This window comes from Cygnus atratus, unplaced genomic scaffold, assembly GCF_013377495.2.
Source record: "Cygnus atratus isolate AKBS03 ecotype Queensland, Australia unplaced genomic scaffold, CAtr_DNAZoo_HiC_assembly HiC_scaffold_123, whole genome shotgun sequence".
Lineage (NCBI taxonomy): Eukaryota > Metazoa > Chordata > Aves > Anseriformes > Anatidae > Cygnus > Cygnus atratus.
Window position 1 is genome coordinate 19,100 of NW_026109716.1, and position 26,195 is coordinate 45,294.

General features: G+C 70.8%; 6 protein-coding genes across 12 annotated transcripts; 1 reads left to right on the forward strand and 5 right to left on the reverse strand.

The window, feature by feature from the left end:
• Positions 1 to 26: 26 nt before the first annotated feature.
• On the reverse strand, positions 27 to 2,816 carry TAF6L (TATA-box binding protein associated factor 6 like). Of its 2 annotated transcripts, none has more exons than XM_050716643.1 (10): positions 2,612 to 2,816; positions 2,420 to 2,506; positions 2,163 to 2,313; positions 2,028 to 2,078; positions 1,845 to 1,939; positions 1,680 to 1,754; positions 1,396 to 1,599; positions 1,152 to 1,220; positions 937 to 1,065; positions 27 to 850 (listed from the first exon to the last, which is right to left on the reverse strand). In XM_050716643.1, the coding sequence occupies exons 1-10, from the start codon at positions 2,756 to 2,758 to the stop codon at positions 137 to 139; spliced, it is 1,722 nt and encodes a 573-aa protein (XP_050572600.1). In that variant the 5' UTR covers positions 2,759 to 2,816; the 3' UTR covers positions 27 to 136. The 2 variants fall into 2 exon arrangements, with proteins under 2 accessions (XP_050572600.1, XP_035428324.1); XM_035572431.2 differs by having other exon boundaries at positions 1,152 to 1,284; positions 1,379 to 1,599; positions 2,612 to 2,815.
• Positions 2,817 to 3,263: 447 nt separating this feature from the next.
• On the reverse strand, positions 3,264 to 6,534 carry TUT1 (terminal uridylyl transferase 1, U6 snRNA-specific). 3 transcript variants are annotated; one of them, XM_035572430.1, is made up of 9 exons: positions 6,328 to 6,534; positions 6,053 to 6,243; positions 5,773 to 5,976; positions 5,482 to 5,596; positions 5,040 to 5,400; positions 4,838 to 4,947; positions 4,633 to 4,755; positions 4,474 to 4,566; positions 3,264 to 4,392 (listed from the first exon to the last, which is right to left on the reverse strand). In XM_035572430.1, the coding sequence occupies exons 1-9, from the start codon at positions 6,476 to 6,478 to the stop codon at positions 3,329 to 3,331; spliced, it is 2,412 nt and encodes an 803-aa protein (XP_035428323.1). In that variant the 5' UTR covers positions 6,479 to 6,534; the 3' UTR covers positions 3,264 to 3,328. The 3 variants fall into 3 exon arrangements, with proteins under 3 accessions (XP_035428323.1, XP_035428322.1, XP_035428320.1); XM_035572429.2 differs by having other exon boundaries at positions 4,633 to 4,684; positions 4,838 to 5,400; positions 6,328 to 6,526; XM_035572427.2 differs by having other exon boundaries at positions 4,633 to 5,400; positions 6,328 to 6,526.
• A 170-nt stretch (positions 6,535 to 6,704) lies between these two features.
• Positions 6,705 to 13,329, reverse strand: MTA2 (metastasis associated 1 family member 2). Of its 4 annotated transcripts, none has more exons than XM_035572413.2 (18): positions 13,074 to 13,329; positions 11,920 to 11,987; positions 11,722 to 11,815; positions 11,005 to 11,122; positions 10,837 to 10,900; positions 10,617 to 10,734; positions 10,430 to 10,532; positions 10,230 to 10,329; positions 9,930 to 10,118; positions 9,767 to 9,841; positions 9,603 to 9,658; positions 9,405 to 9,502; positions 9,065 to 9,204; positions 8,740 to 8,968; positions 8,564 to 8,653; positions 7,657 to 7,802; positions 7,170 to 7,318; positions 6,705 to 7,078 (listed from the first exon to the last, which is right to left on the reverse strand). In XM_035572413.2, the coding sequence occupies exons 1-18, from the start codon at positions 13,099 to 13,101 to the stop codon at positions 6,910 to 6,912; spliced, it is 2,034 nt and encodes a 677-aa protein (XP_035428306.1). In that variant the 5' UTR covers positions 13,102 to 13,329; the 3' UTR covers positions 6,705 to 6,909. The 4 variants fall into 4 exon arrangements, with proteins under 4 accessions (XP_035428306.1, XP_035428308.1, XP_035428305.1 ...); XM_035572415.2 differs by having other exon boundaries at positions 8,740 to 8,926; positions 9,603 to 9,661; positions 13,074 to 13,328; XM_035572412.2 differs by having other exon boundaries at positions 9,603 to 9,661; positions 13,074 to 13,326.
• A 498-nt stretch (positions 13,330 to 13,827) lies between these two features.
• On the reverse strand, positions 13,828 to 20,277 carry EML3 (EMAP like 3). The gene is made up of 21 exons (XM_035572421.2): positions 20,233 to 20,277; positions 19,318 to 19,425; positions 18,963 to 18,991; positions 18,838 to 18,864; positions 18,598 to 18,721; positions 17,950 to 18,099; positions 17,814 to 17,883; positions 17,589 to 17,699; positions 17,023 to 17,118; positions 16,810 to 16,941; positions 16,593 to 16,722; positions 16,359 to 16,510; positions 16,049 to 16,174; positions 15,833 to 15,964; positions 15,683 to 15,750; positions 15,491 to 15,579; positions 15,292 to 15,389; positions 15,123 to 15,210; positions 14,940 to 15,038; positions 14,729 to 14,859; positions 13,828 to 14,087 (listed from the first exon to the last, which is right to left on the reverse strand). Exons 3-21 carry the CDS (start codon positions 18,970 to 18,972, stop codon positions 13,902 to 13,904), a joined length of 2,019 nt encoding a protein of 672 aa, XP_035428314.1. The 5' UTR covers positions 18,973 to 18,991; positions 19,318 to 19,425; positions 20,233 to 20,277; the 3' UTR covers positions 13,828 to 13,901.
• Positions 20,278 to 22,042: 1,765 nt separating this feature from the next.
• Positions 22,043 to 24,532, forward strand: LOC118261548 (transcriptional-regulating factor 1-like). The gene is made up of 10 exons (XM_035572426.2): positions 22,043 to 22,367; positions 22,468 to 22,553; positions 22,630 to 22,734; positions 23,140 to 23,272; positions 23,366 to 23,469; positions 23,566 to 23,641; positions 23,733 to 23,821; positions 23,911 to 23,988; positions 24,095 to 24,144; positions 24,248 to 24,532. The coding sequence occupies exons 1-10, from the start codon at positions 22,043 to 22,045 to the stop codon at positions 24,513 to 24,515; spliced, it is 1,314 nt and encodes a 437-aa protein (XP_035428319.2). The 3' UTR covers positions 24,516 to 24,532.
• B3GAT3 (beta-1,3-glucuronyltransferase 3) lies at positions 24,457 to 26,189 on the reverse strand. The gene is given in 4 exon segments (XM_035572439.2): positions 24,457 to 24,802; positions 25,245 to 25,323; positions 25,325 to 25,536; positions 26,061 to 26,189. Coding segments are annotated over 3 exon segments (390 nt in total). The 5' UTR covers positions 26,061 to 26,189; the 3' UTR covers positions 24,457 to 24,703.
• Between the last annotated feature and the right edge of the window lie 6 nt (positions 26,190 to 26,195).

The following is a 26,195-nucleotide window of genomic DNA, read 5'->3' on the forward strand; positions in this document are numbered from 1 at the left end:
CATCACCCCACCAAGGCCACAAACCCTCCACGCTGAACAGCACCTGCTGCTTTATTAACTGCCCGGCTGGCACCACAGCGACCGGCCATGTCCTGCAGCATCCCGCAGCGCCCAGGGCACCCGCCATGGGCTCGTCTCAGAGGAGGAGATGGAGGGAGTACTCGGCGCGAGCCCAGCGCCGTGCTGGCCGGGCGGTGCGGCCGATCATGGGCAGCTTCTGGGCATAGCGGGAGATGTGGCCCGGCCCGTGGTGCTGGGGGAAGCTGGTCTGGAAGAGGCGGCCCCGGCAGCGCCGACCCGCCTGGCGCCCCGCAATGACGAAGCTGAAGCGGGGGGCACCGCGGGGGGCGAAACGGCATTTCTGGAAGACGTCGCGGGCCCCTGGCCGGTGGCTGGGCTGCCGTGCCGTGCCGCGGGCACGGGGCAGGCTGGCGGAGCGGTGCAGCGCCGGCCGTGGGCTCTCCTCCTCAGGCGGGCTGGCGGCAGCGCTGGCCGTCAGCTGCGGCATCTTGCGGGCCGCCCCCTCGCCCCCAAACGCCAGCGGCTCCTTCTCGGGGGTGCCGGGGGGCGGTGGCAGTGGGGCGGGGGACCGCAGCCCCGTGCCGAAGCGGGCAGCCAGGCTGTCGCCGAAGAAGTCGTAGAGCTCGCGGTACATGTCGTGCAAAGAGAGGGCTGGCGGCGTGAGGGCCGCCGAGGGGCCGCCGCCGCCCCCCAGCTGCAGCAGGGGCCGGCCCAGACCCAAACCTGCCTCGGCCGAGGGGTCCGGCCTGGGGCTGTGCCGCGGGGAGCCCTCCGGCTGCTGGCCGGCTGCCTGCTGTGCCTTCATCTTCAGCAGCCGCTCGACAGCCACCTGGGGAGGGAAGCAGCACTGTGTGCATGAGGGGAGAATCCCCTTGTCACCAAGGGGTGGTTCCCAAATGCCCCCGGGCCACTCACCAAGATGGCACCGTAAACTTTGTGCCCGTCCGCCTTCACCTGGGCGTTGGAGACTGAGTAATCATCCAGCACGGCCTGCAGGTTGGCCCAGTAGGTGGAGAGGTGCGGGTAGAGGACACGCTCCACTGCCTGCAGGGACAGGGGCAGTCGGGGGGGGGTGTTCTAGGGGCAGGGGCCATGGAGGGGCAGCGCTGTGCCCCCCCGACCCCGCTCACCTTCCAGCCCAGGGCGTGCAGCCCCACCACGGCGCCGTAGTGGGAGCAGAGAGGGCGCACGGGGTCGGCCAGCACTTTCTGGAGGGAGAGGAGAATCTGGTGGTAGAGGCCGCTCACCAGATCGCCGTGGGTCCTGCGGGTGACAGGGCGGACCCGCTCCAGTCCCCAGTCACCCCTGGGGACGGCGCCAGCCCCTTGGGGGACCCAGCGAGGGCACCCCCCCTCACCAGAAAATGCGGCTGAGCAGCATGGCGGCGTAGTCGCGCAGCGTCCAGTGGTCGTTGAGGGGGTTGATGGAGGCGGCCAGGGGCTCCAGGGTGCAGTACATGACGCTGCTGATGAGGCTGCGGACGTAGGAGCCCAGGCAGAGGTAGGGGTTCTGGATCAGGCTGCGGGCGATGTGCAGCAGCCGGTTCAGCTGCTCCAGGTCGTGGCTTACTGACTTCACCTTGGGGGAGGGGGGATGGGGGGGGGCTCAGCATGCAGCTGCACCCCCCCTAAATAAGAATCCTGTCCTGACGCACTCACCCCGCTGACCACGTAGACAAAGTAGGGCAGAAGGGCAGCGATCTTGGAGTTGCTCTGGAGGTCCTGCAGGGCCACCTGCAAGGAAGCCGAGGGGTCAGCCCTGCTCCCGGCGGGTGGGGGGCACCCTCTGGAGACCCCCTATCCCCCCCCCCCCACAAAGCTCACCTTCATTAGCTGGGGGTCATCACCCAGCACAGCCCGCGTGACGTGCTGGTAGTACTTGAGCAAGTCGTCGGTCAGCGTGGAGACGGCACTGGGCACTGCCAGGGAACGGTGTCACGGGGGGGCCCGTCCACCCCCCGGTGCCGTGGGGGGCCACAAGACCCCCGCCTCCCCCCTGCTCCTTACCGGCTCCCTGCGGCTCCAGGTTGCCTTTGCCATCCAGGTAGGACACGTGCACTGCAAAGGAGCGTGGTGGCGGCCCTGAGCGCTCAGCCCATGCCAGGCAACAGAGCCAGGGGGAGCACCGGGGGGGGTCCTCACCTCGCACAGCCGTCTCGGCGCAGCCCTTGGGGATGTTGGTGGCCAGGGCCAGCTCCACCAGGTTGACCTCCCGGTCCTCCTGGAAGTACAGCTCGCCCTCCTTGATGGCCCGGAAAGGCAGCGCGTCCTGGGAGCCGTAGCCGCACACGGCCTGCGGGGACAGGCGGTGGTGGGGTAACGAGACCACCCCCCCCGGTAACGGGCCCGGTAATGGGACCCCCCCCCGGGAGGCCAAGCGGGACCCGCAGCACCCACACCTCCACGTTGCTCCAGCGCAGCGCCCGGTTGAAATCCTCCACGGTGAGCTTGCGCCGCCTCGTGTGCTTCATGAACTGCGAGCTGTTCTGCAGAGCGGGCGATCCGTCAGCATGCCCGGTACCGGCTCCGGTAACGGTAACAGCACCAGTACCAACACCGGTTCCAGCAGCAAGGGAAGGGCCCGGCCGTACCTGCGTGGCCTCCCGCAGCCGGTAGCAGACGTCCTCGGCCAGCAGCGCCGCCACCTCGTCGCTGAGCTCCACGCCGGCGCTCTCCGCCATCAGCCGCACCGACTCCCGGGGCAGCTCCACGAAGCGCCGCTCCTCCCGCTCCGCCATGGCGCCGGCGCGCCTTCCCCGCCTGGCCCCGCCCACAGTGGGCGGGGCTATGCAAATGAGACACGGGGGGGAGAACTAAGGGCGGACCCCCAAGGGGGCGGGGGCGTCTGGAGGCGGGCGAGCCAATAGGGCGGGATATGCAAATAGACGGTAGCTGGCGGGGGAAGAGGGCGTGGTTATGTTAATTAAGGACGCGCACCCTTCTCGAAAGGGCTGCCGGGAGCCCCGCTACCAGGGAAATGGGGCTCGGTGGGGAACGGAGGAGACCGGAAAACGGAGGCGTTGGAACACGGTGCAAGCGGCGGAGAACACGGGGAAGGCATGGGCTGACCAGGGACGGGCGGCTTCGTCGTGACCGCAGCAGTGGGGGTACGCGATGACGTCGTGCCGGGGACGCACAACCCGGCTTGCCCTGAGTGGGGGGCTCGGTTCTGTGGCGGCGATGTCATTAAAGTGTTAACGAAGCTGCCTCGCGCCGCATCACGCGCTCTCACTTCAACGCCAGTGCTGCTCCGAAGTGGGCCTTTATTGTACAAAGCGTAGAAAAATAAACTAATAAATCCCCGCCCCTCAGTTCTGGGGGGCTGCGCCCGGCCCCCAGCCCAGGTGCCGCCGCAGGGCAGAGGGCAGGAAGGCCTGCAGGAAATGGAAGAAGTCCCTGAAGAGCGGCCCCGGGGCCGGGCTCGGGGCCAGGCGAAGCAGCACCCGCGGCTCCCGCTGCGTCCCTCCCACCAGCCGGGCGCTGGCCTCGAAGCGGAGCAGCGGCTCGGGCGGCCGCGCGGCTCCCTCGTGCTGCACGATGGCCTCCGACACTTTCTGCTCCAGCTCCAGCAGGTCCCCGTCAGGCTCCTCGGGGCTGGCCCCGTGCAGCAGCTGCCGGCGCAGGCGGCGGCGGCCCGTCCATACGCGGTGCCAGACGGCGCAGCTCCAGCTCGCCGCCACCTCCTCCTCCTCCTCAGGGCCGTTCACCCGCGGCCTCTTGGCGCCAGGCAGCGCAGCGCTGTCCGTCCCGTCAGGCTGGGGCCGCTTGGAGCCCACCGGTGGCTGCAGGGGTTCCTCCTCCAGTCCCGCGGCATCGCCAGGCGGCTCCTCACCCAGCGCGGGGTCCTCGGGGAGGCTTTGCTCCGCTCCAGAGCCTCCCACCTGCTTCTGCGGCTTCCCCGGGGCGCAGCCGCACTGGAGGATGTCGCGCAGCACGAAGGCGATGGCGGCGCAGATCTCCTTGAACCCGCAGCTGTCGGGCTCCTCGCAGAGCTGCTCGGGGGGACGGGTGGCAGCCACGGGGATGGAGATGAGGAAAGAACCGGCGCCTGCCCCCGGCTCCACGGCGCCCGGCTGGAAGAGCCGCGCCAGGCCCCAGCCCCGGCCCTTGGTGGACTTGCGGCAGTACTGCAGGCTGCGGCAGTACTTGGCGGCAGCGCGGCAGCAGCGCCCCAAGCGTGACGCCGTCTTCTCATTGACGTTGGCCGCCACGTTGTGGCTCAGCTCGAAAGGGTCCTGCAGGTTGAGGGACCCCAGCTTGAAGGGCTCACCGGCCTCTGGCAGGGGCAGCGCCCGGCCCTCCCGCAGCGACACCACTTGCCCTGAGAAGTCGAAGTCCCCGAAGACACGGAAGAATTCAGCCAGCAGCGAGCCTGGGGGAGGCAAGCAGCGAGGGCAGCGCCTGGGTCCTCAGCCCCACCCGCCTTCCCCCGGCCCCGTTCCCAAAAGCTCACTGGGGCTCTCGCTGTTGGCGCTGGGTTCCAGCAACGCCGCATCCCGGGGGAAGCTGCAGTCCCAGCCGGCCACCACGACGCGGTCCTCGTCCCCTGAAACAAAGCAGTCCTAAAAAAAAGCACTGCTGGACGGACAGACGGACAGATGTAGAGCCTTACCTGCCAGCTCACGCAGCCGAGCGACTGTGGGCAGCACCAGGGGGCTGCGCGTCTGCAGGAAGAACAGCACCAGCAGCGTCAGTGCGTAGTTGGTGAGGAGGGGGCCGCCCCCGGCAGGGTTTCCTGAGGGGGGGACAGCATCAGAGCGGCCCCACGCGTGCACCCCGCCTGCCAAACTCCCTGCCGAGCCCCCGGCCACGCTCACCCGCCAGGCCCTGCTGCTTGGCCCACAGCCGCACCGCGTAGACCAGCGGCCGCACGCGCTTGTCCGCCTCGCCACAGAGCCGCAGGAACTGAGTGTTGTGCAGCGCCAGCCTGTGGGGACAGGGGTGTCACAAAATGAGGGACAGACGCGTCCCCGGGAGAGGAACGACGGAGCCTCCGCCACCCCCGCGTGCCCCCAAAACCTGTTGTCGATGGAGATGTCACCCGCCAAACCCGACTGCTTGTGGCTGAACTTAACGACGGGGCGGCGGGCGGTGGGGACGGCCCGGACACGGCGCACGCCTGGCACGCAGCGGCGCAGCACGGCCGCCACCAGCTCCAGCACCTCCGGCGGCGAGGCTGACGCCAGGTCGATGTCGCTCAGGATGGATTCCTCTGCCCCGGGATCACCGGAGGATCCGGCCCCGGAGGATCCGGCCCCGGGGGCTCCCCGCGCTGATGTCTGGAGGGATTTGGTGGGCTCCAAGTCGAGGAGCAGGTCCAGGTCGCAGCCGTGGGCGTCGAAGCCATTGACGGAGGAGCCGAAGGGCAGCACGGCGCAGCCTGGGCAGGAGGAGACGGTGCCCGTGGTCGCACGACAGCCGCACCATGCGCTCGCACGCCGTGCAGGAAACGGGGACTCACCGGGGAAGAATTCGGAGAAAACCTCCTGGAAGAGCGTGACCAGGAGGTGCCGCAGGCGACGCTCGCCCTCGCTCAGCTCCAGCAGCCCCACCAGCTGCTCCATCTGGGCGTCCACCTGCGGGGAGAAGCCTCGTCGCCGGCCCACGGAGACCCCGCACACCCCAAAAAACCCCACTGGCCATCAGACATCCCTCCCCGTTCCCCAAGGGCCCCCCCTCGCTCCTTGGGGGACCCCAAATCCCCTGCGGGGACCTCCCAGGAAGGATCCCGAGCGCCCCCGGCCCTGCTCACATCTGCGGCCTGGCACAACGCCTGCTCCAGCTGCCCAGCACCGAGGGGCTCCCGGCGGGCACCGCGTCCCGGCGAAGGGCGGGCGAAATCTTTTTGTTCCCGGGGCCGGACGCGGAGGCTCCGACCGGCCAAGGCGTGCTGGGGCTGCGCCAACGCCCGCTCCCGGCTCGCCACCTCCCGCAGCTCCACGATGGCGTAGGCGCCCTGCAGGCGGGGGAGAAGCGTCAGCCCCCCTCGGGGCTCCCTCCCGGTTCCCGGTGCCCCCTCCGGTTCCCGGTACCTTCTCCTTGTCCATCACCACGGCCGCCACCTCCCCAAAGGCCCCGAAGTAGGCGGCGAGCTCCTCGGCCGCCGTGCCCCGGGCGAAGCCGCTGACGAAGAGGCTCCGCTGCTCCTGCGCCCGCCGCTCGGCCCGGAGGCTCCGCAGCCGCTGGTGCTTCTTCCCCCGGAGGTGCTCGGCCAGGCTCGGCCCTGACGCGGTGCCGTTAACCCGATGCGGCCCCGGTGCGGCCCCGTACGTCCGCTGCCCGCCCCCCCCGGTGCCCCCTCACTCACGGTTGGCCGCCGCCACCTGGCACAAGCGGCAGCGGAACCCGCCCCGCGGCAGCGGCTCCACGTCCGGGTCCGCCTCCGGGGGCAGCTCCGGGGCCGGGCTGGGTCCCGCCGCCATTACTGGCTCCGGGCCGGGGCCGCTGCCCCCGTCCATGGCGGAGAGACCGCCCGCGGCTTCCCCCACTGGCACTTCCGGTCGGTTCCCACTGAACTTCCGGTCCGCACCGCCGGGATCCCCCCTGCAGCGGTCCGTCCGCTTTCAGCTCCCCCGGAAACCAGACACCCCCCCCCCCCCCCCAGCACAAAGGTTCCGCCCCGAAGGCTCTGCCCCTCCCGGTACCGGCGGCGAGGGAGGGCGGGGGGGGGGGGGGGAGCGCGCATTGAAGAAAAGCCGTCGGTTTATTTCCTGTCGCTACAGAACCGGGACAGCCCGAGATACAAAACCGGGGGCGTCGCTCCACGTACAAAAGGGTCCCGCGGGGAGGAGGGGGGGAGGGCAGCGTTCCCCCCCCCCGCCCCAAAACCGCGCGGTTTCTATGGAAATAAAAAAAATACAAAAGGGACGCGGCGAGGGAGGGGGGGGGGTCAGTCCTCGAGGACGATCGGCTCCGAGGTGCTGGCGGGGTGGGGGGGCGCAGGAGGCGCCAGGGCCCCCCCGGGCCGCAGGGGCAGCCCCGGCTTCACCTTGAGGGGCAAGTTGGGGCGGCGGGCGGCACGGCGCAGCTCCAGGTGGGTCAGCGCCTTCCGCAAGGCCCTGGTGGGGGAAAAATGGGGTGAGAAAGTGTGTTTTTGTGTCTCGGGGGGAGGGAGCCCCCCCGTGCTCCTCCATGTCCCCCCAGCCCTACCTGGTGTCCTTGGTGGCCACAAAGACGACGGGGTTGGGGGCGTCAGCAGGGTTCAGCTTCTGGCGCTTGCTGGCGGGGGGGGGCCCAGCCCGCAGCCCCCCCGCCAGGGGCCGCCCGTTGGCTGAGAAGGGGACCCCCGAAGCCCCTACCTGCAGGGGGGGGTGGAGCTCCTATCAGGCCCCGCCCACCCGCTTTGGCCTCCACCAATCGCGAGCCGCCCTCCCTCTCCCAGCCTGCCCACCTGCAGAACATCAATCAACTCCAGGACCTGTCAATCACTCCTGATACAGCACTGCCACGTGTCAATCACCCGCAGGCCACGCCTACTATTGAATACACCCCATCACACCCCACCCCTGCCCCACCCCCTTCCCACAGGCCCCACCCCCTGCCAATTACCCCAAGTCCCACCCCCAGCCCAGTTCCCATAGCCCCACCCCTGTCAATCATGCCCAGGCCCCGCCCCCTCAGGCCCCGCCCCTCGTACCCGGGGGGGGCGGTGGCCCTCGGCAGCCCCCTCATAGCCCCGCTTGCCCACGAGCCCCGCCAGCCCCCGGCTCTGGCTCAGCTGGTTGCGGTTGATGGGGGTCTTGGTGCCCCGCGGCGTCTTCGGCTTCAGGGGGGCCTGTGCCGCTGGGGGGAGAAGGGAGGGGGGGGTCAGGGGGTGCTGCCCCCCCTAACACACGGAATGGACCCCCCCCCGGGTCCCAGCCCCACAGGACGCAGCCAGCCCCCTGCCCTACAGCCCCCCTAATCCCTCTGTAAGTCCCCAGGGCCTCCGGGCGAAACCCCTAATCCCTTGGGGGGCAGAAGGGGGCCCCTAAAATTCCCATGGGGGGCAGAAGGGGGCCCCCAAATCCTACTCGGGGCACAAAAGGGGACCTCCAAACCCCCTCAAAACCCCATGGGGCATAGAAGGGGACCCCCCAAACCCCCCTCGGGGCACAGAAGGGGGCCCCCAAACTCCTCTAACCCCCTAAAAGCACAGAAGGGGGCCCCAAAAATCCCATGAAGGGCAGAAGGGGGCCCCCCCAGCCCCCTCGGGGCACAGAAGGGGGCCTCCAAACTCCTCTAACCCCCTAAAAGCACAGAAGGGGGCCCCAAAAATCCCATGAAGGGCAGAAGGGGGCCCCCCCAGCCCCCTTGGGGCACAGAAGGGGGCCCCCAAAAATCTCTCAGGACACAGAAGAGGGCCCCAAACCCTCTCCAAACCCCTCAGGGGACAGAAGGGGGCCCCAAAAAAACCCTTGTGGCACAGAAAGGGGACCCCAAACCCCTCCAACCCCATGGGGCATAGAAGGGGGCCCCCAAACCCCCCTCAGGACACAGAAGGGGGCCCCCAAACCCCCCTTGAGGCACAGAAAGGGGCCCCCGCGCCCCCCCCAGCCGCTCACCCAGCTCCTTGACGATGGCGGCGAGGGGCAGCCGCGCGAGCGGGTGGATCTTGAGGGGCGCCTTGGCGGCCTTGGGGAGCCGGATGGAGCCTGGGGGAGGCACGGGGAGGGGCGTGAACCCCAAAGACGGGGCGCCCCCCGCCCCAAAACAACCCCCCCCCTCCCCCCCAGCCTACACTCGGCCTTGATGGCGTTGGCGTTGATGGGGGCGTAGGGGCGGCGGGCGGCGCGGCGCGGCTGCAGGACGTCGCGGCAGAGGCGGCGCGCCAGGCGGGTGAGGCGGGTGGTCTGCAGCAGGAACGTCTGCCGGTTCTTGGCCAGCAGCTTGGCCCGGCTGGCGCTCGTGGTGTAGGGCGAGAGGCTCTGCGCCTCGGGGCGAGACAGGTGCCCGCGGGAGTGAGGCTCCTGGCACCGGGGGGGGGGGGGGGGGGGGGCAAAAACGGGGGTCAAACGGGGTTGGGGGGCGGCGGGAATCCCCCGCCGGGCACCCCCGGGGCTCACCGAGGTGCTGCGCGCTGCCCCCTCCAGCTGCGTCGGGGTCTTCAGCCCCCCGTACTTCTTCCAGTAGATCCAGCACGAGGCGCAGAGGCGGCACTGCATGTTGGGGGGGCCCCAGGCGTACCACTGGGCCGACTGGGTGGCTGGGGGGGGAAAAAGCATGAAGAAACGCCCTTGGGCAGCAGGACCCCCCCTCAAGCTCTGCTGCCGGCCCCAAACCACCCCCAGCCCCCCAACCCCTGCCCCACAGCCCCCCTGCTGCCCCCTCATCCCCAACACCCGCTCCAATCCCCCCCCCGACCCATCCGACCCCCCCCAAATCCCCCCCCGAGCCCAAACTGACTGTGGCAGCTCTCGCAGGTCAGCCCCTTCTGGAAGCCGGCCCCGTTCATGCCGGGTTTGGAGCCCACCGAGATGATCTGGTTGGGGTTTGGCTTCGTGCTGGGGGGGCGGGAGGTGAAAAGGGGGCGTCAGGGGGGGCTGGGGGGGGCTCTCCTCTTCCTCATGCCTTCAGAAAGGCCCCCGCCCCCCCCCAACTCACTAGGTGGGGATGTACACTTGCTTCAGTTTGCTGTCCGCCTCCGCTGCCTTCAGCCTCTTCTGCGAGCAAACAAAGAATTAAAAAGAGGGGGGGGGGGACGGGACGGGACAGGACACGCAGTCGCCCCCCCAAAACCCCAGAGGCTGGGGGGGGCACGTCCTCACCTGCTGGATGTAGCGGTCGGTGGTCTTCCACATGTAGTAGAACTGCACGATGCTGGCCAAGGATTTCCACGGCAGCTGCGGGGAGAGGAACGGAGCGGGATTTCGTGCCTGGGGGGGGCTCCCGGCCCTAAATCCCCCCCCCGGGGGCCCTCCCGTGGCTCACGAAGTCCTGCCGGATGTCGTTGAAGTCCTTGCCGTACTTCTCGAGCGCCTCCTCGAAGAGCATGGCCTCGGAGGCCGACCACTCCTCCATCTCGTCGCGGCACAGCACCGGCCCCCCCTGCGGCACCAGCGTCGACATGGCCTTGGCCAGGTCGTAGCCGTTGCGCTGCAGCGTGTCCATGGCGTGGAACTGGAGGGAAGGAGCACGAGAAATCACCGGGGAGCCCCCCAAAATCTCAAGGGGATCCCCAGGGAGCCCCCGGAGCCGGGGGGGGCTGTGGGACCCCCCCCCGTGCCTCACCAGCGTGATGTCCCGCGAGGCTGCGGCCGCGCTCATGTGCAGGCTGGGCTGCCGGATGGAGCTGCTGCAGTCCAGGGCACGGGCGAAGGTCCCGACGGCCCTGGAAGGGGGGGAAAAAAAATGGGGGGGGGTCAGCGGGGACCCCCCGTGCCCCCCCATCTCCCCATGCCCCCCCTTTCCCACCCCGGGGCCCCGCTCACCGCGCCACCACCAGGAACTGGTCGATCTGCCGGTCCGTCAGGGGGTTGTCGGGGTCCCACACCTTCATCTCCATCTTCTGCTGGTTCCTGTTGTCCGACTCGCCTTGGGGAAGGGCAGGAAGGCTTTTTTTGGGGGGGTGGGCAGGCAGAGAAGCCCCCCCCCCCCCAGGGCGTGGAGCCCCCCCACCTTCGGCCAGCCGGTCGGGGATCTCCGCTTGGTACTTGCAGCCCACACGGATCTCGCCCTGGTCGGCCAGGAGGGTTTTCTGGACGGGGTCGAAAACCAGCGAGTAGAAAAAACAGTCCTGGGGGGGGGGGTGTGTGCAAAAAAAAGGCAGGGAGCTCAGCTGGGTGCTGGGGGGGGGCACGGTTTTAATCCCCCCCCCCGGAGACCACAAAGGGCTCACCTCCTTCTCCAGGTACTGGCCCAGGATGTCGGTCTCGTTGAGCAGCGTCACGCTGCACTTCCCCCTGGGGGGCGGCACAGAAAAGAAGGAGGAGTTAAAAAGAGGGGGGGGGGCACGACCCAAGCAGCAAAGGGCCCCCCCCCGGGAGCCCCCCCGGCAGCCCCGCACCGTATGTGGGTGGCCGGCAGCGACTCGAACTGCCGGGAGAGGAAGAGCTCGCGGTGCTTCAGCTGGTGCCGCTGCTGCTCCGTCATGGGGGGCTGCTTCGACTCCTCCTCGAACTCGCCTTGGGGGGGGGAAAGGGATGGGGGGGGTCAGAGCCCCCCCCCCCCCACGCCCAACCCCCCGCCAGTGCCAAACCGCCCCCCCCCAGGCGGAGCATTGTTCTCCCGGTGCCCCCTCCCTCGGATTTTGGCAGCCTCACGGTCCCGGAGGGGGAATAAAAAGGGGGGGGGGGGGTGCACAGCCCAGGTTGTTTCACGCAGCAAAACCCCCGGGGGGGTCAAGGGGGGGGGGGCACACATCCCCCGGCAACCCCCCAGGAGGGTTGGAGACCCCCTGCTTGCCCCCCCCTTTATTTCTGCGCCCCCCCCCCCCAAATTTCATCTGAAGACCCCAGAGAGTTTCTGCGACCAAACATGCAGTGACCCCCCCAAAAAAATTTCCAACCCCCCCCCCAGATGGAAAATAGCCTGAAAATGGCGGGAAGGGCACTCGGGATCAAACCAGGGGGGGCTCAAACCCCCCCCCCCCCATCAGGGCTCTGGGACGGGGAGCCAAGAACCCCCAGGGAGCAGTGAGCCGGGCTCTGCCCCTGCCACCCCCCAGCCCCGGGGGGGGTGGGACCACGGCCCCCCCCCGTGCCCCCCCCCCAAAAAAACTCACGGGCGTTGCTGTCGGCCAAGCTGTTGAGACTGCTGGAGATGTCGCGGCGGCGGAAGAGGCACACCACCTTGGCCTCCACATTGCCGTTGGCAGTCTGGTGGGGGAAAAAAAGGGGGGGGGGGGGGTGCACAAAATTCAAGGGATTTAGGGACCCCCCCGAAAAAAAAGTCCGGGGGGGCTGGGGGGGCTGCTGCTCGCCTTGTTGAGCTCCTCGATGCGGCGGACGAGGTAGGGGTTGCTGGAGGAGTTCTCGAAGTAGACGTAGTCTGGGGGGGAAACGGGGGGGCGGTGAAGGGGGGGGGCGCGAGGAGCCCCCCCTCTTTGTTCTAAGTGCCCCCCCACCTTTTAAGCACCCCTCCTGCTTTTCTTCCCCTCACACCCAAGGGGGGGGAGGGGTCCTTTCTCAGCCCCTTCCCTGCTTGGGGGCACGGGGGGGGCTCCTGGGTGCCCCCCCAGCCGTGCCCTCCCCCAGGACACCCCCCCCAAAATCCCTTTTGCCCCCCCCCAAAAAAAAAACAGGCCCCCCCCGTCCCCCTTTTAGGGCCCCCCCTTTCCCTTCTTGAGGTCCCCCCAGTTTTGGGGACCCCCTGACCCCCCCTTCCTGGGGACCCCTCCCTTTTTGGTACCCCATCCGTTTTTGGGGACCCCCCCATTTTGGGGACCCCTCCTCCCCTTCCTGGGGACCCCTCTTCACCTTCTTAAGTCCCCCCCCTTTTCAGGACTCCTCTCCTTCTTGGGGGCTCCCCCCCTTTTGCCCCCCCCCTCCTTTTTGCAGCCCCCTGCTCCTTTTTTGGGACCCCCCTCCTTCTTGCCCCCCCCCCCTATAAGGGGCCCCCCTTTTTGGGGATCCCCCCTCCCCGAGGACCCCCCCCTCTCCTTTTTGGGACCCCCCTCCTTCTTGGGGACCCCCCCTCCTTCCTGGAGGCCCCCCCTTCTTGGGGCCCCCCCTTCTCCTTTTTGGGGCCCCCCCTCCCTTCGTGCCCCTCCCCCTTGGGGACCTCCCCCTCTCGTTTTTGGGGTCCCCCCCCCTTCACGGAGCCCCCCCTCCCCGAGGACCCCCCCTTTCCCCCCCCTCCCCTTTTCGGACCCCCTCCCCTTTTTGGGGACACCCCTTCAGGGGACCCCCCCCCTCCATTTTGGGGTGTCCCCCCCCTTTCTTGGAGCCCCCCCTCCCCTTTCTGCCCCCCCGTTTTTGCCCCCTCCCCTTTTTACCCCCCCAGCCCCCTCCCCCCCCCTCCCCCTCCCTCCCCTCTCCTCCCCCCATCCACCTCCCCTCCCCCCCCTCCCCCTGGCCCCGTCCCCCCCCCCCGCCGCCTCCCCGGGCCCTGCCGCGGCCCGGCCCCGCCGCTCACCGCCGACGCGGTACATGTTGGCCGCCATGGCCGCTCGGCTCGGCCGCGCTACCCCCGGGCCGGGCCCCGGCCGCGCTTCATCGCCTCCCGCTCCCGCCGCCTCCGCACCGGCACGAGCCCTTCGGGCGCCTCCGGAGCCGCTCGGCTCCTTCCGGAACGGCTTCGGGGGTTTCCGGAGAGGCTCGGCTGCTTCCGGAGAGGCTTCGGGAGCTTGCGAAGAGGCTCGGCTGTTTTCGGCACGGCCTCGCTACAGCCTCGGGAGCTTCCGGAGACGCTCGGCTGCTTCCGGAACCGCTTCGCTACAGCCTCGGGAGCTTTCGGAAAGGCTCGGCTGTTTTCGGAACGGCCTCGCTACGGCCTCGGGAGTTTCCGGACACACTCGGCTCTTTTCGGAACGGCTCCGCTGCCGCCTCGGGAGCTTTCGGAGAGGCCTCGGAACTCTTCGGAGGGAGCTCGGGAAGAGTTCGGGAGCCTCCGGAACGGCCTCGGCTCGCCTTCGGGTTCTTCCGGAAGGGCCTCGGTAAGTTCCGCCGGAGCCCCGAGCGCTTCCGGACCGCGGTTCGGGTGTCTCCGGAACACCTTCGGGCCGCCTTCGGGCCTTTCCGGAACCGATCCCCCCCCCGAGCGCTTCCGGCACGGAGCCGTTCGATCTCCCGCCGCTTCCGGGAAACGGGCGGCCGCTTCCGGGTATGGACCGGAAGCGGGGCCCGGTAACGGCGGCAGGAAGCAGGCGGGGAGCCGGGCGCCTGCTCCAAGGCTTTATTTGAGGGGGGGGCGGGGCCCCCCTGGTCCCGCGTCGGGGGTAACGGGGGCGGCCCCGGGCCCGGCTCAGCGGGGCTCCGCGGCCCCCCCGGGGGGCTCGGGGCAGCGGGCGGGCACCGGGGGCCCCCCCAGCACCCGCCACTGGAAGACGCTGGTGTCCTTGCCCCCCAGCGACACCAGGTGCCCGTCGTCGTGGGTGAAGCGCACGTTGGTGACGTGGCTGCCGTGGCCCCCGTAGACGTGGCTCGGTGCCTGTGGGCCGGGGGGGTGTGTGGGAGCGTGCACACGCATGTGAGAACATGTGGAAGCGTGTACGTGCGTGTGGGAGCATGCACATGCGTGTGGGAGCATGTGCACGTGTGTGAGAGCGTGCACACATGCAGGAGCATGAACACACACGTAGGAGTGTGTGCATGTATGTGTGAGCATGCACGCACATGTAGGAGCACGTGCATGCATGTGTGAGTGTGCACATGCGTGTCTGTGTAGACGCACGTAGGAGCGTGCACATGCGCGTGAGCGTGCATGCGCACAGGAGTATGCCTATATACGTATGCGCATGCACACACACGTATGAGCACACATAGGTGTGTATGAGTGTGAGTGCACACACACGGAAGCATGCACACACACATGTGAGTGCGCCTGAGGTGTCGCTCCCGGGTGCATGCGTGCAGCCTGGCACACGCGTGTGCACACACCACGCAAGCAGCCAGCTCCCTGGTGCGCGCACACGTGTCCCCGTGCACACCCACCCACCATCCCAAGCACACCCCCAGCACCACCCTGCCCCAAACCCACCCGTTCCCCGCCCCAGCGCCCCTCCACGTGCACACGCGTTGCACACCCACCCCCACGCCCACACCCCCACGCCCACCCCCACCCCAGCACACCTTGGGCCGGGCGCAGGGGTACTGGAAGAGGTGCACCTTGCAGAAGTCGTCGGCCACGGCCACCACGCGCTCGTGGTGCGAGCGGCACAGGGAGTTGATGTCGGTGCCGTCCGAGCCGTCGGGCCAGACACCTGTGGGGGGGGTGACAGCTAGGTGAGCCCCCCCCCCAAATCCCCTGACGCCCCCCCCCCCCCCCCCCGAATCCCCTCACCGAAGACGTGGAAGCCCAGGACGCAGGTGTAGGACGCCCACTCGCGGTCCCGGCTCTCGAAGCGGTTCCGGAGGAGTTTGCAGCCCCCGGCGACGTCCCCTGCGGGGGGATAGGGTTGAGCGAGACCCCCCCTGTGCCCCCCCCCCACAATTTTTTGCCCCCCCCCCCCCGTTGCCTGCTTACAGTAGAGGATCTCGTAGTCCCCCGAGTTGGACATGACGAAGTGGCCGTCCTTGGACCAGTCCAGGTGGGTGATGAAGCTGGAGTGCCCCTGGGGGGGGCAGGAGGGGGCGTTGGGGACAGCAAGGGGGGGGAATCCATTCCCCCCCCTAAAAAAAAAGCCCCCCCTCACCGTGCAGCGCCCGAAGCGGGTGTACTTGCGGCCACCCTCGGCGACGCTGTAGATGTAGATGACGTTGTCGTGGGAGCCGATGGCCAGGAAGGAGCCATCTGCGGGGACCCCAACGGAGGGTTTTTTTAGGGCTGGGGGGGTTTAGGGGTGGGGGGGGGACAAAGGGAGACCCCCCCGCAGGGATGGGGCCGGGGCTCACCGGGGGAGAAGCGCACCACCGAGAGCTGCTCGTTGCCGTCTGAGCCCCCGGCCAGCGGCTGCTGCGTCTCCGTGTCCAGCACCAGCCACCTGCAGGGGGGGGGACACCACGGGGGGGGGGACACGGGGTCGGGGGGGGGCTCCCCGTGCCTCGTCCCGTTCCCCCCCCACAAAAAAAATCCCCATCACTCACCGCCCTGTCAGCAGCCCCACAGCCACCACCTGGCCCCCGGGGTGGAAGTCGGCGCAGAGCCCCGTGTCCTGGGGGGGGGGGACAGGATATCAGGGCCCTTTGTGGCCCCCCCCAGCCCCTATTTAACCCCCCCCCACCCCAAAAATTTACCTCCAAGGCCAGGCTCCAGGCCAGGGCGTGCTCCTGCCCGTCCCACAGGCAGAGCTGCCGGTCGTGGCCGCAGGTGAGGAAGAGGCAGCGCGAGGGGTGGGTGGCGAGGCCCCACACCTCATCCGTGTGCCCCTGGGGGGGGGGACACAACGCGGGGGGGTCACCGTGAGAGCTCCCAGAAGGAGAGAGACCCCCCCCGGGCCCCCCCGGGCCCACCTGCACGATGGGGGTGAAGCCGTCAGCCAGCGTGCCCCGCAGCAGCGCGTTGCGCGTGGTCCCCACCAGCAGCTCCTCGCCCGGCCCCTCCGCGATGGTGCGCACGGCGCCGAACCGCTCGGGGAGCTGGGGGGGACGGGGGGGGCAGGAGGGGCCAGGATGGGATGGGGAGGACAGGAGGGGACGGGGGGGGACGGGGGGGGGTGAGGGGGTCACCCCGAGCCCCCCTTCCCAGTCCCGAACCGCTCTGGGGTCTGTGGGGGCGCGTCACGGGGTCCCAGGGCAGGTTTCAGGGTCCCGAGTCCCCCACCTCGGCCTCCTGCAGCAGGGCGAGCGCGGGGCTCCAGCTCAGCACCCGCCGGTCCTTGCCGCCGCCGCTCAGCACCGTCCCGTCCCGCCGGCGGCACAGTGCGAAGATGCTGCCCTCGTGCGCCCGCGTCTGCTGCCCGATCTGGTACGTCTCTGGGGGGGGGGGGGGGTCAGCCTCGTGGAGCCCCCCCCCAGCTCCCCCAGTGCCCCCCCCGTGTCCTCCCCAACCCCAAACCTTTGCCTCCTTTCCCCGCCGGCCCGGCGGCGCGGGTCCAGGTCAGGATGTTGCCCTCGGAGTCGCCGGTCAGCACGTCCCCGGCGGCGTCAAAGACGAAGCACTGGATGAATTTGGGCTTCTTGTATTTCTGGGGGGGGGAAAGGGGAAAAAGGGGAGCAGACGGTGGTGCGGGTGTGAGCCTGCCCCCCCCAGCCCCCCCGGGTGCCCCCCTCACCCCAAAAATGCCCTGCTTCTTGGTGAGCGCGGCCCCGCTCCAGGTCCAAAAGTAGACGTGGGACTTGCCGCTGGTGATGATGCTGCCGCTGTCCTGCGGGTTGAACTCCACCGACAGCACCGACTCGGTGCTCTGCGGGGTTTGGGGGGGCTGTGAGGGTGCCCCGCTACGTCCTGACCCCCCCCCCGAGACCCCCCCCGGCCCCCTCCTCACCTTCACTTCTGCCAGCTTGGTGCCGCGGGCGCAGTCCCACACCGACATCATGTGCTCGTTGGAGTCGTCCACCACGCACAGGTGGGCGCCCTGGTCCTGGGGGCGATGCGAGGGGTTGGGGGGGGGACAGGGGGACAGAGGGGGGGACAGGGGGATGGGGAGACGGGGACGGGAGGACGGGGGACAGGGGGATGGAAGGACGGGGGGACGGGAGAATGGGAGGACAGAGGGACGGAGGGACAGGGGGACGGAGGGACAGGGGGAATGGAGGGACAGGGGGACGAGGACAAGGGCTGAAGGGACGGGGGCACAGGGGGATGAGGACAGGGGGACGAGGGACAGAGGGACAGAGGAATGGAAGGACAGAGGGACAGGGAGATGGAGGGACAGGGGGATGAGGATGGGGGGACAGAAGGACAAGGGGACAGTATGGGGACCGAAGGGACAAGGACTGGGAGGCAGGGGGATTGAGGGACAGAAGGACAGGGGGATGAGGGGACAGAAGGACAGGGGGACAGAAGGACAGGGGGACAGAAGGACAGGGGGACAGGGGGCCGCGCACTCACGGCCGTGGAGAAGGCGAGGGAGCCCACGCCGCGCTCGAAGCTGCCGAGGCCGATCTGCTGCAGCGTCAGCAGCGTGGCCGAGTCCCAGATGTGCACCACGGGCTGCAGCGGCTGCGGGGACCGGGGCACGGTTGGGGGGAGGATAAAAAGTGGGGGGAGGGGAAGGAAACGGGGACGGGCACGGGGTCCTGGGGCTGGGGACACGCGTAGCCCCAGCCCCGTTACCTTGCCGTCCTTGTCGACGCCGGCCGCCTGCCCCGTGGCGACGCGGAGGCGGTCGGGGTGCACGGCCAGGCTGCGGGGAAGCGGGGCGGTGAGGGGGGGGTTACGGGGATGGGGACCCCCCCCGCCCGGGGCTCACCAGCGCACGCAGTCGCTGTGGCGCAGGTAGTGGCGCTGGCGGCGGTGGGGGACGTGCAGCAGGACGACGACGCAGGCGATGAAGTAAACCAGCTCGCCCGACGCCAGCACGTGGAGGTTGGAGCGGCTGTCCCGGCCCCGGTACCCGTAGCTGGAGCCGAGTTAAGGGGAGCGACGGGGATGAGACCCCCCCAGAGGGGGACCCTCAGGTGGGGATGGGATGGGGACGGGGAGGGGATGGAGAACCCCGAAAGGGGATGGGGACAAGCAGAAGGGGTTGGGGACAAGGACGGGATGGGGACAGGGACCTCCCAAAAGGGCATGGGGACAACGAGGTGGGGTTGGGGATGGGCAGAGTGGGGATGGGGACGCCCAGGGAGGCACAGGGACAACCAGAAGGGGTTGGGGACAAGGACAGGATGGGGACAGGGACCCCCAGAAAGGAATGGGGACAGGGTGGGGGTCCCCAGGTGGGGTCAGGGACCTCCAGCCAGGCACGGGGACCCGGAGGAGGATGGAGACCTGCAGAGGGAGACAGGGACGCGGACAGGGACTCCCAGGTAGGGTCGGGGACCCCCCGTGCGGGGTCAGAGACCCCCCAGGCAGGGTCGGGGACCCCCAGTGGGGTGCCCCTCCCCAGGTAGGATACACCCAGTCGAGCTGCAGGCGCTCGGGGGGCAGCTCGGCGCGCAGCCCCACATAGGGGCCCAGCCCCGAGGGCACGTACATGGTGATGGGGCGGCCCCGCAGGAACATCTTCACCGACACCCCCTCTGTGGGGCAGGACGCCGGGGGTCAGCCCCCCCCCCCCCCCACCGCAGCCCCCAGCCCTGCCCCACAGATGGCGGGGGGGGGGGGGGGCATGGATGGGTGCCCCCCCCAGCCTCACCCAGGTTGTAGTTCGCACGGCGTGACCCTGGGGGGGGGGGGAAGAGTGTTACGGCCCCAAAATAAAAACCCCCAAACCCCCAAATTTTGTGTCCGACCCCCCCCCCCCCCCCCCCCAGCACCCACCTGGGCTCATGACGGGCTCCTTCGGGCGGCTGTGAGGGAGAGGCGGCGTCAGCGGGGGGGGGGGGGGGGGGGGGTTGGGGATGAGGGGGGGGGGGCGTGGAGGTGTGGGGTGGAGGAGGGGGTGCGGGGGAAGTTTGGGGGGGGGGGGGTTGGGGATATGAGGCGGGAGCTGCAGGAGGGATGTGGGAGGTGCACGGGTTTAGGGGTGCAGGGGAGGGTGGGGGGGGCATAGTGCGGGGTTTTGGGTGTGCAGGGGAGCTCAGGGGGGAAATGGGGGTGTGGGGAGGGATGTGAAGGTGCGGGGGAGGGTGAGAGGGTGGAAGGGGGGGGTTTGGGGTACAGGGGGGCCCCCCACCTCTCGGGGCTCCCCACGGGCAGCAAGAGGTTGGCGGACGAGGCCGCTTTCCTACTCAGGCGGCGCCGGGGGCTGGAGCTGCCGGAGGAGGAGCTGTGCCTGCGCAGGCTGGGGTCCGGGGGGGGGGGACGTGGGGTGGGTGTGGGGGGGGGACACGGGACGACATGGGGGAAAATGGGGACACAGGGGGAAAACGGGTACGTCGGGTGACACAGGGATGCGGGGGGACACAGGACAGAGGGGGGGGCAAGGGGAGGGGGGGGACACCATCAGCAAGGGGTCGAACCCCCAATTTCCTCCCCCTCCCCAAATCCCCCCCCAACCCCTGAATTCCAGCCCCAATGCCCCCCCCCAGCCCTTCCCCCCCATGCAGCCCTGAGCCCCCTCCCCGCAGCCCCCTCTGGCCCCCCCATCCTCACAGCTCTTTGCGGGCACCCTGGGGGGCCGGGCTGGGGGCTGCCGGGGGGGATTCGGGGGCCGGTGGCTCCGGGGAGGCCGGGGATGGCGCCGGGGGGCAAGGGGGGGACCCCGGGGGGGGCGGCTCTTGGGGTCCCCCCTGGTCCCCGCTGCCTCCAGGCGCCACAGGGGACCCCTCGTCCGTCTGCGTCCCCACGCTGATGCCATGGGGGCGGCAAGGGGGGGCCGGGGGCGTTCCAGCAGCGGCAGGGGCCGGCGGCACGAAGGGCTCCGGGATGGCACCGTTGGCTGTGGGGCCGGGGTGGGGGGGAAGGGGTCAGAGTTTGGGACCCCCCCTCCTCCACCACGCAGCCCCCTGCAGACCCCCAGGGGTCCAGAGGGAATGTGGGTGCTGCGGGGGGGGGGGGGGGGGCGTCATACCCAAGTGCTGGGGGTTTACTGTGTACGGGGGGGGGGGGGTCCCGGGTGCCGGGGGGGTCCCGGGGGGGGGGGTCTCACCGTGGGGCAGGTGCCGCAGCAGGCGGGGCAGGTGCTGCTCGTAGAGGCCGAGGCGCCGCAGCGCGTCCCCCAGCGCCGCCTTCACCAGCGCCAGCTCCTCCTCGAGCCGCCGCAGCCGGGGCTCCAGGGGGCTGGGGGGGCCGGGGGAGGCCAGGTCACCTGCCGGGGGGGGGACACGGGGTGAGACAGCACCCAAAATTTGGGGGGGGGCTTCCTCTCCCCCCCACTGTGGTATCCAGGTATGGCAGCACCCCCAGGCGTGCAGCATGGCCCCCCCCCAGGTACCTGGGTGCTCACCTACATAGGCGCCCCCCCCCCCCCCCAGGTGTGCCCCCCACACACGATGCCCCCCCAGGTGTGCCCCCCCCTCCAGAAGCCCCCCCCCCGCCTCCCTTAGGGCCCCAGGCCCAGCCAAGCCCCCGCGGCTCATTAGCAGCAGCGCTAACGAGGGCAGCTGACACATTTTATGCGGGGGGGGGGGGGGGGGGCCTTTCCTGGGCCCTGTGCTGGTGCCCGCCCCACAAAGCGCCCCCCCCTTACCCCCCCCTTTCCCACCACCCCCCCCTCACCACGCTCCGGCTCGGGCTCCATGGCGGCCGCCGGGCCCACGCCAGGCCTCGGCCGCGGCCTCCGGCTCCTCCGCCGCCCCAGGAAGCGCCGTGGCAGCGCCGAGTCATTTCCCCTCCGCCGCCGGGGCCTGATCCTGCCCCCCCCCAAAAAGCCTCGTGGGCGGCGGGGGGGGGGGGGGGGGGGCACGCGCACCCCACGGTGCCCCCCCAGCCCCAAAAACCCCGGTCCCCCGGAGCCACCCTGATGTGGGGCTGAAGACCCCCGTGTGTCCCCCCCCTCATCTTTTTGGGGTGTTTTTTTTTATGGGGGGGGGGGGGGGGAATGGTGGTGTTAGCACGGGGTGCCCCCCCCCCCCCCCCCCCGTTAGGTTTCGGGATGATTCGGGGGGGGGGGGGGCCGCGTCCCGGCACCCTGAACCCACAACAAAGGGCACCGGCGGCCCCGATTCATCCCGAAAGCGAAACGCGGCCCGCCTCGGGGCGCTGCACCCCCCCCCCGATAAACCCCTGGTTTTGGGATCCCCCCCCCACCCCCCCTCAGTGCCCCCCCCTCACCCCCCCAGACCCCAGCACCCAGGGGCTGCCCCTCCCCCCCCCCCCCCAGCTTTGGGATCACAGCCTGCAGCCTCCAGGGGTTGCCCCCATGCAGGGTTGGGGGGCCTGGGGGCTGCACCCCCGGGTGGTGTTTTTTTTTGGGGGGGGCCAGGACCCATTTTTACCCTCCCCCGGAGGGGGGGGCCGCATCCTGCACAGTCATAGCACAAGCGGGGCTGGGGCTGAGCCTCCAGGAAGGGCCCGTGCTCAGCGGGAGGGGGACGGGGCCTGGCTGCAGGTAGGGTCCCCGTAATGGGGGGGGGGGACGACAACATTTGGGGGGGGGGCACGGTGCAGGGGGACCCAAGGGTGCCCCTTGGGGACAGCGGGGGGGGGCGCAGGGGGGGGGGTTGGGGTGGTGCACTGGGGTTTTAGGGTGGCGCAGGGGGGTTTAGGGTGGCACGGGGGGGTTTTGGGGTGGAGCAGGGGGATTTGGGGATGCTTGGCCCCTCGCCCCGCCCCGGGGGGGGTCCGCCCCCCCGCCCCCCCCCCCCCCAGCACCCCGGATGCCGGGGGCTGACACCTGCTTCCCGCCCGCAGCGGGGCCGGAAACCGGGGCGTGGGGCGGGGGTCCCCCCCACGGCCCCCCCCCACCCCAAAAATCCCCCCCCAACCCCCCCGGCACCCCACACGCACCCCACAGCCCCATGGAGCCGGGCCCCTACGTGCCCCCCCCGTTCCCCTGCCCCGCCGTGGGGCAGCCCCACTGGGAGCCCCCCCCCGAGCCCCCCCCTCCCGGGCCCTGGGCCCCCCCCCTGGACCCCTTCGCCCAAGCTTTTGGGGGGCGGCTGCCAGGGGAGGCCTGGGGGGCCGCGACCCCCGCGGGGGGGGGGGTGGAGGTGGGCCCCCCCCCTCCCTACCTGCCCCTGCCCTTCAGGGGGGGGGCCCCCCTCGAGGAGCCCCCCCCCGCCTGCCTCTACCAGGACCTGCAGCCCCCCTCCTGCGCCCCGCCCGGATCCTTCCAGGGCCCAGGTGAGTGCGGGGGCGCGTTTTAATAAGGGGGGGGGGGTCTTTTAATAAGGGGGGAGGTCTTTTTTTGGGGGGGGCGCTGACCCTGACCCTGTTCTTGCAGCCCTGCAGGGACTGGGGGGGGGCGACAGCTTTGGCGGCCTCGTGGGACCCCCGGCCTGGGCTCCCGACGGGGCGCGATGCCCCCAGGTGAGGCTGGGTCCCTTGGGGGGGCACCCACAGAACCCCCCCCCCCAAAAAATCTCACCCGCACCCCCCCCTGCAGGACCCCGACCGCTACCCCTTCGCCGCCTTCACCCCCTGGCCAGGGGCGGCGTTGGGGGGCTGCGAGCTGGGCCCCCCCTGGGCAGGGGGCGCAGCCCCCCCGGAGGTGAGAGCAGCTGGGGGTGGGGCACACAATGGGGGGGGCACAATGGGGGGGGAAAATGGGGGGGGGAGCCACAGGCCGCCCTCGTGACCCCTCTCTCCCCCCCCAGGTCCCCCCAGGCCCCCCCCCCCCAAGGGGCTGCCCCCCCCCTTACCGGAGCCGCCTCAGTCTCGGGGGGGGCCCTCCCCGGTACCGGCCCCCCCCCATGCTGGACCCGGGGCGCTTGGGGCCGGGGCTTTTTGGGGGGCTGAGCTCCATGGGGGGGGGGGACAGCCCCCCCGGCTCCCCCGACCCGCTGCGCCTCAAAGCTCCGTGAGTGGGGGAAATGGGGGGGGATGGATTTGTGGGGGGGTTATTTTTTGGGGGGCGGGGCACCGTGACTCCTTTTTGTGCCCCCCCCCCAGGCAGATCAACGTGGGCTCCGGTTTCCAGGCGGCCGTGCCGGAGGCGGGGGGCTGCGCCCGGACCCCCCCGGGGGGGGCAACGCTGGCCTGGAGTCCCTGGCCCGGGCTGGAGGGGGACCCCGCAACCCAGCGGCAAGGTGAGGCCCCCCCCCACACCCCAAAATTTGGGGGGGGGTCTTCGGGGGGAGGGCAGCATCCTGATTGTGCTCCCCCCCCCCCCCCCCCCCCAGTGGAGATGCTGCTGGCCCTGGCCTGCTCCAGTGCCGTGCCGGGGGGGGGCACCAACACCGAGCTGGCCCTGCACTGCCTGGCCCGTGCCCGCGGCAGCCTGACGGTAAGGTGGGAAGGGGGGGGTCGAGGGGTGGCCCCCCCCAAAAAAAAAAAACCCCAACCTTGCCCCAAATCTCTCTGCACCCCCCCCCAAACCAAGGGAGCCCTGGAGCTGCTGCTGCTGGGGACACCGGCCTGGCCTGAGGCGCACCCGTTGGCCGGGTACCACTACGCTGGTGAGGGGGGGGGCCTCGGAGGGGGGTCCCGGGGGGGGGTCCGGGCTTGTGCCCCCCCCAGCACCCGCACCGAGCCCCCCCCTCCCTGCAGGCAGCGACGCCTGGAGCCCCCGCGAGCGGCGCCTCTTTGCCCAGGCGCTGGCGCGGCACGGGAAGGACTTCGCGCGCATCCAGCGGGCGGTGAGGCTGTGCCCCCCCCCCCATAAACCCCTGCAATTGCCTGGGGGCACCCCAAAAATGCCTGCCCCCCCCCCCCCGTGCCCCCCCAGGTACCCTCCAAGCGGACGACGCAGTGCGTGGAGTTCTACTACCTGCACAAGGCGCGGCTGGGGAGGGTGCGCAGGCAGGTACGGGGGGGGGTTGGGGACCCCCAACCACGGGGGGGGCTCTGGGCCCCCCCCCGTAGCACCGGGGCGGGGTCGGGACCCCCTCTCCTCCCTCTCCGTTTCCCAGGCGCCACCCGAAGCCCTCGGTGCCCGCTTCCCCTGCAAGCTCTGCGGCAAGTACGTGGGAGGCCCAAAAGGGTCTTGGGGGGGGGGGGGCCAAAAGGGGTCTGGGGGGGCGCAGACCCCCCCCGGTCTCCCTCACTGCCCCCGTTTCCCCCAGGATTTTCCCCAAAATCAAGAGCCGCAACGCCCACATGAAGATCCACCGGCAGCAGGAGGGCTGGGGGGGGGCCCCCTCCTTCCTGTCCCCGCCCTGGGCTCCTGCCCTGGGGGGGGCACTTGCTGCAGCCCCCCCGCACCCCGCTGCGAGCCCCCCGCCCTGGGGTGGGGGTCCCGGGTGCGCTGGGCCCCCCCTGGACACGGAAAAGGTTGGAGGAGCAGAGTTTATTGCAGAGGAGCCACGGGGGCGCTGGGGGGGCCCCATGTGAAGGGGGGGGCCCCGTGTGATGGGGGGGGCAATTGAAGCCCCCCCCCCCCATAAATAAAAGCCGGGTGGCCCCGCATCCAACGCCCCCCTGCTTGTAGGAACCCTGGGGGGGGCGGTGTCCCCATGTCTGGCGCGTCCCTGGGGGGGGCCCAGCTGCAGGGGGGGTCCCCAAATTGGAGGGGGGGTCCCTCACACCTCGATGTGGGGGTCTGAGCCGCGGCCCTGGCGCTGCAGCTGCTCCTCCTGGCGCAGTTTGGGCTTCTCCGTGCGCGTGTGCCACACCAGCACCTGGGGGGGGCACAGAAACACCCCCCCGTCAGCCAGCGGGGGGCTCGGGACCCCCACCCTGTGCCCCTACGGGACCCCTGGGACCCCCCCCGGGAGGTTCAGGACCCCTGGGATCCCCCACCCCGCACCCCTACGAGACCCCAGGCTCCCTGGAACCCCCCCAGCAGGCTCAGGACCCCCAGGCCCCCCCCCCGGAGGCTCAGGACCCCCCGCCCCCCCCCAGCAGGCTCAGGACCCCCAGGCCCCCCCCCCAGCAGGCTCAGGACCCCCCGCCCCCCCCCGGAGGCTCAGGACCCCCGCCCCACCCCCGTGTGACCTCCGGCCCACCCTGTCCCGCACCCCTTTGGGACCCTCCCGGGGAGCTTAGGACCCCCTCCAGGACCCCCCCGGGCTCCGCGGGACCCCCACCCCTACGGGTCCTTCAGGCTCCCCAGCCCCCCACCTGCGTGCAGTTGGCGGCCTTGGGCTCCAGCTCGGCGGGGGTGACGAGCCCCCCCAGGAGGCTGCTCTCCAGGTACCCCCCGCTCGGCCGCGGGGTCGAAGCGGGCGCCGGGGCGGGCGAGGAGCAGGGGCAGCGCCACGGCGAAGCCGGCCATGTCCAGGGGGAAGGGGCGCTCGGGCTTCCAGGCCGTGTGGAAGCCCACCACGCGCCCCCCCGCCACCAGCGGCCGCTCGAAGCGCAGCCCCCCCACCAGCCCCACCGGCCAGACGGCCACGCGGCGGGTGCTGCGCATCTGGGGGGACGGGGGGGTCAGAGGGGGGCGTAAAAGGGGGAGGGGGGGAGGGGGGCACCAAGGGGCTTGGGGGGTAGAAGGGGAGCTGGGGGGAGAAAGGCGGGAAACAAGGGGCTGGGGGGAGGAGAGGGGGGAAATAAAGGTCTGGGGGGGTAAAGGGGGGCAAGGGGGGGCTGGGGGGGGAAGGGGGGCAGAAATGGGGGGCTGGGGGTAAAGGGGGGAGTGGAGGGCTTGGAGGGGGTAAAGGGAGGGAAATGGGGGGCTCGGGGGAGAAATGGGGACAATAAGGAGCTGGGGGGTTGAATTCAGGGGAAAACGGGGGGGCTGGGGGGGGAAGCAGAGGAAATGTGGGGCTGGGGGGGGCAGAAACGGGGCTGGGGGGGCAGCAGGGTTACACTGAGGCCCTTTGGGGCAGCTCAGAGGGACCTGAGCGGCAAGAGGAGACTTGGGGCGGGTCCCGGGCGAATTTGGGGGGGGCTGAGAAACCTCGGGGGGGCCCGGGGGGGCCCGGGGGGGGGGCGCACCTCCTCGAAGAGCCGCAGGCTGTAGGTGTTGTCGTCGTCGGCGAAGTAGACGACGGCGCGCTCGCCGGGCGGCCGCGTGTCCCGCAGCCACTGCAGCGCCCGGTTGCGCTGCTCGACCCCGCGGGGGCGCAGCCA

Coding starts and splice junctions, on each gene's coding strand:
- MTA2 (XM_035572412.2), bottom strand. CDS start 13,101: ATGGCGGCCAACATGTACCGCGTCGGCG. Junction 9,205..9,404: donor GACCTGCGAGAGCTGCCACA/GTCAGTTTGGGC, acceptor TTCCCCCCCCAG/CCACCCAGTCGGCCCAGTGG. Junction 7,319..7,656: donor AGGGCCACCGCCCCCCCCGG/GTACGAGGGGCG, acceptor CCCCCCCTGCAG/GTAGGGGCTTCGGGGGTCCC.
- LOC118261548 (XM_035572426.2), top strand. CDS start 22,043: ATGGAGCCGGGCCCCTACGTGCCCCCCCCGTTCCCCTGCCCCGCCGTG. Junction 23,470..23,565: donor GTGCCCGCGGCAGCCTGACG/GTAAGGTGGGAA, acceptor CCCCAAACCAAG/GGAGCCCTGGAGCTGCTGCT. Junction 23,822..23,910: donor TCGCGCGCATCCAGCGGGCG/GTGAGGCTGTGC, acceptor GTGCCCCCCCAG/GTACCCTCCAAGCGGACGAC.
- EML3 (XM_035572421.2), bottom strand. Junction 17,119..17,588: donor CCCTCGCCTTCTCCACGGCC/GTGAGTGCGCGG, acceptor CATCGCCCCCAG/GACCAGGGCGCCCACCTGTG. Junction 15,211..15,291: donor CCCGCTTCGGGCGCTGCACG/GTGAGGGGGGGC, acceptor TGCCCCCCCCAG/GGGCACTCCAGCTTCATCAC.
- TUT1 (XM_035572427.2), bottom strand. CDS start 6,478: ATGGACGGGGGCAGCGGCCCCGGCCCGGAGCCAGTAATGGCGGCGGGA. Junction 5,977..6,052: donor TGGTGATGGACAAGGAGAAG/GTACCGGGAACC, acceptor CCCCGCCTGCAG/GGCGCCTACGCCATCGTGGA. Junction 5,401..5,481: donor TTTCTCCGAATTCTTCCCCG/GTGAGTCCCCGT, acceptor CCTCCTGCCCAG/GCTGCGCCGTGCTGCCCTTC.
- TAF6L (XM_035572431.2), bottom strand. CDS start 2,758: ATGGCGGAGCGGGAGGAGCGGCGCTTCGTGGAGCTGCCCCGGGAGTCG. Junction 1,755..1,844: donor ATGACCCCCAGCTAATGAAG/GTGAGCTTTGTG, acceptor GCTTCCTTGCAG/GTGGCCCTGCAGGACCTCCA. Junction 1,066..1,151: donor TGCACGCCCTGGGCTGGAAG/GTGAGCGGGGTC, acceptor CTGTCCCTGCAG/GCAGTGGAGCGTGTCCTCTA.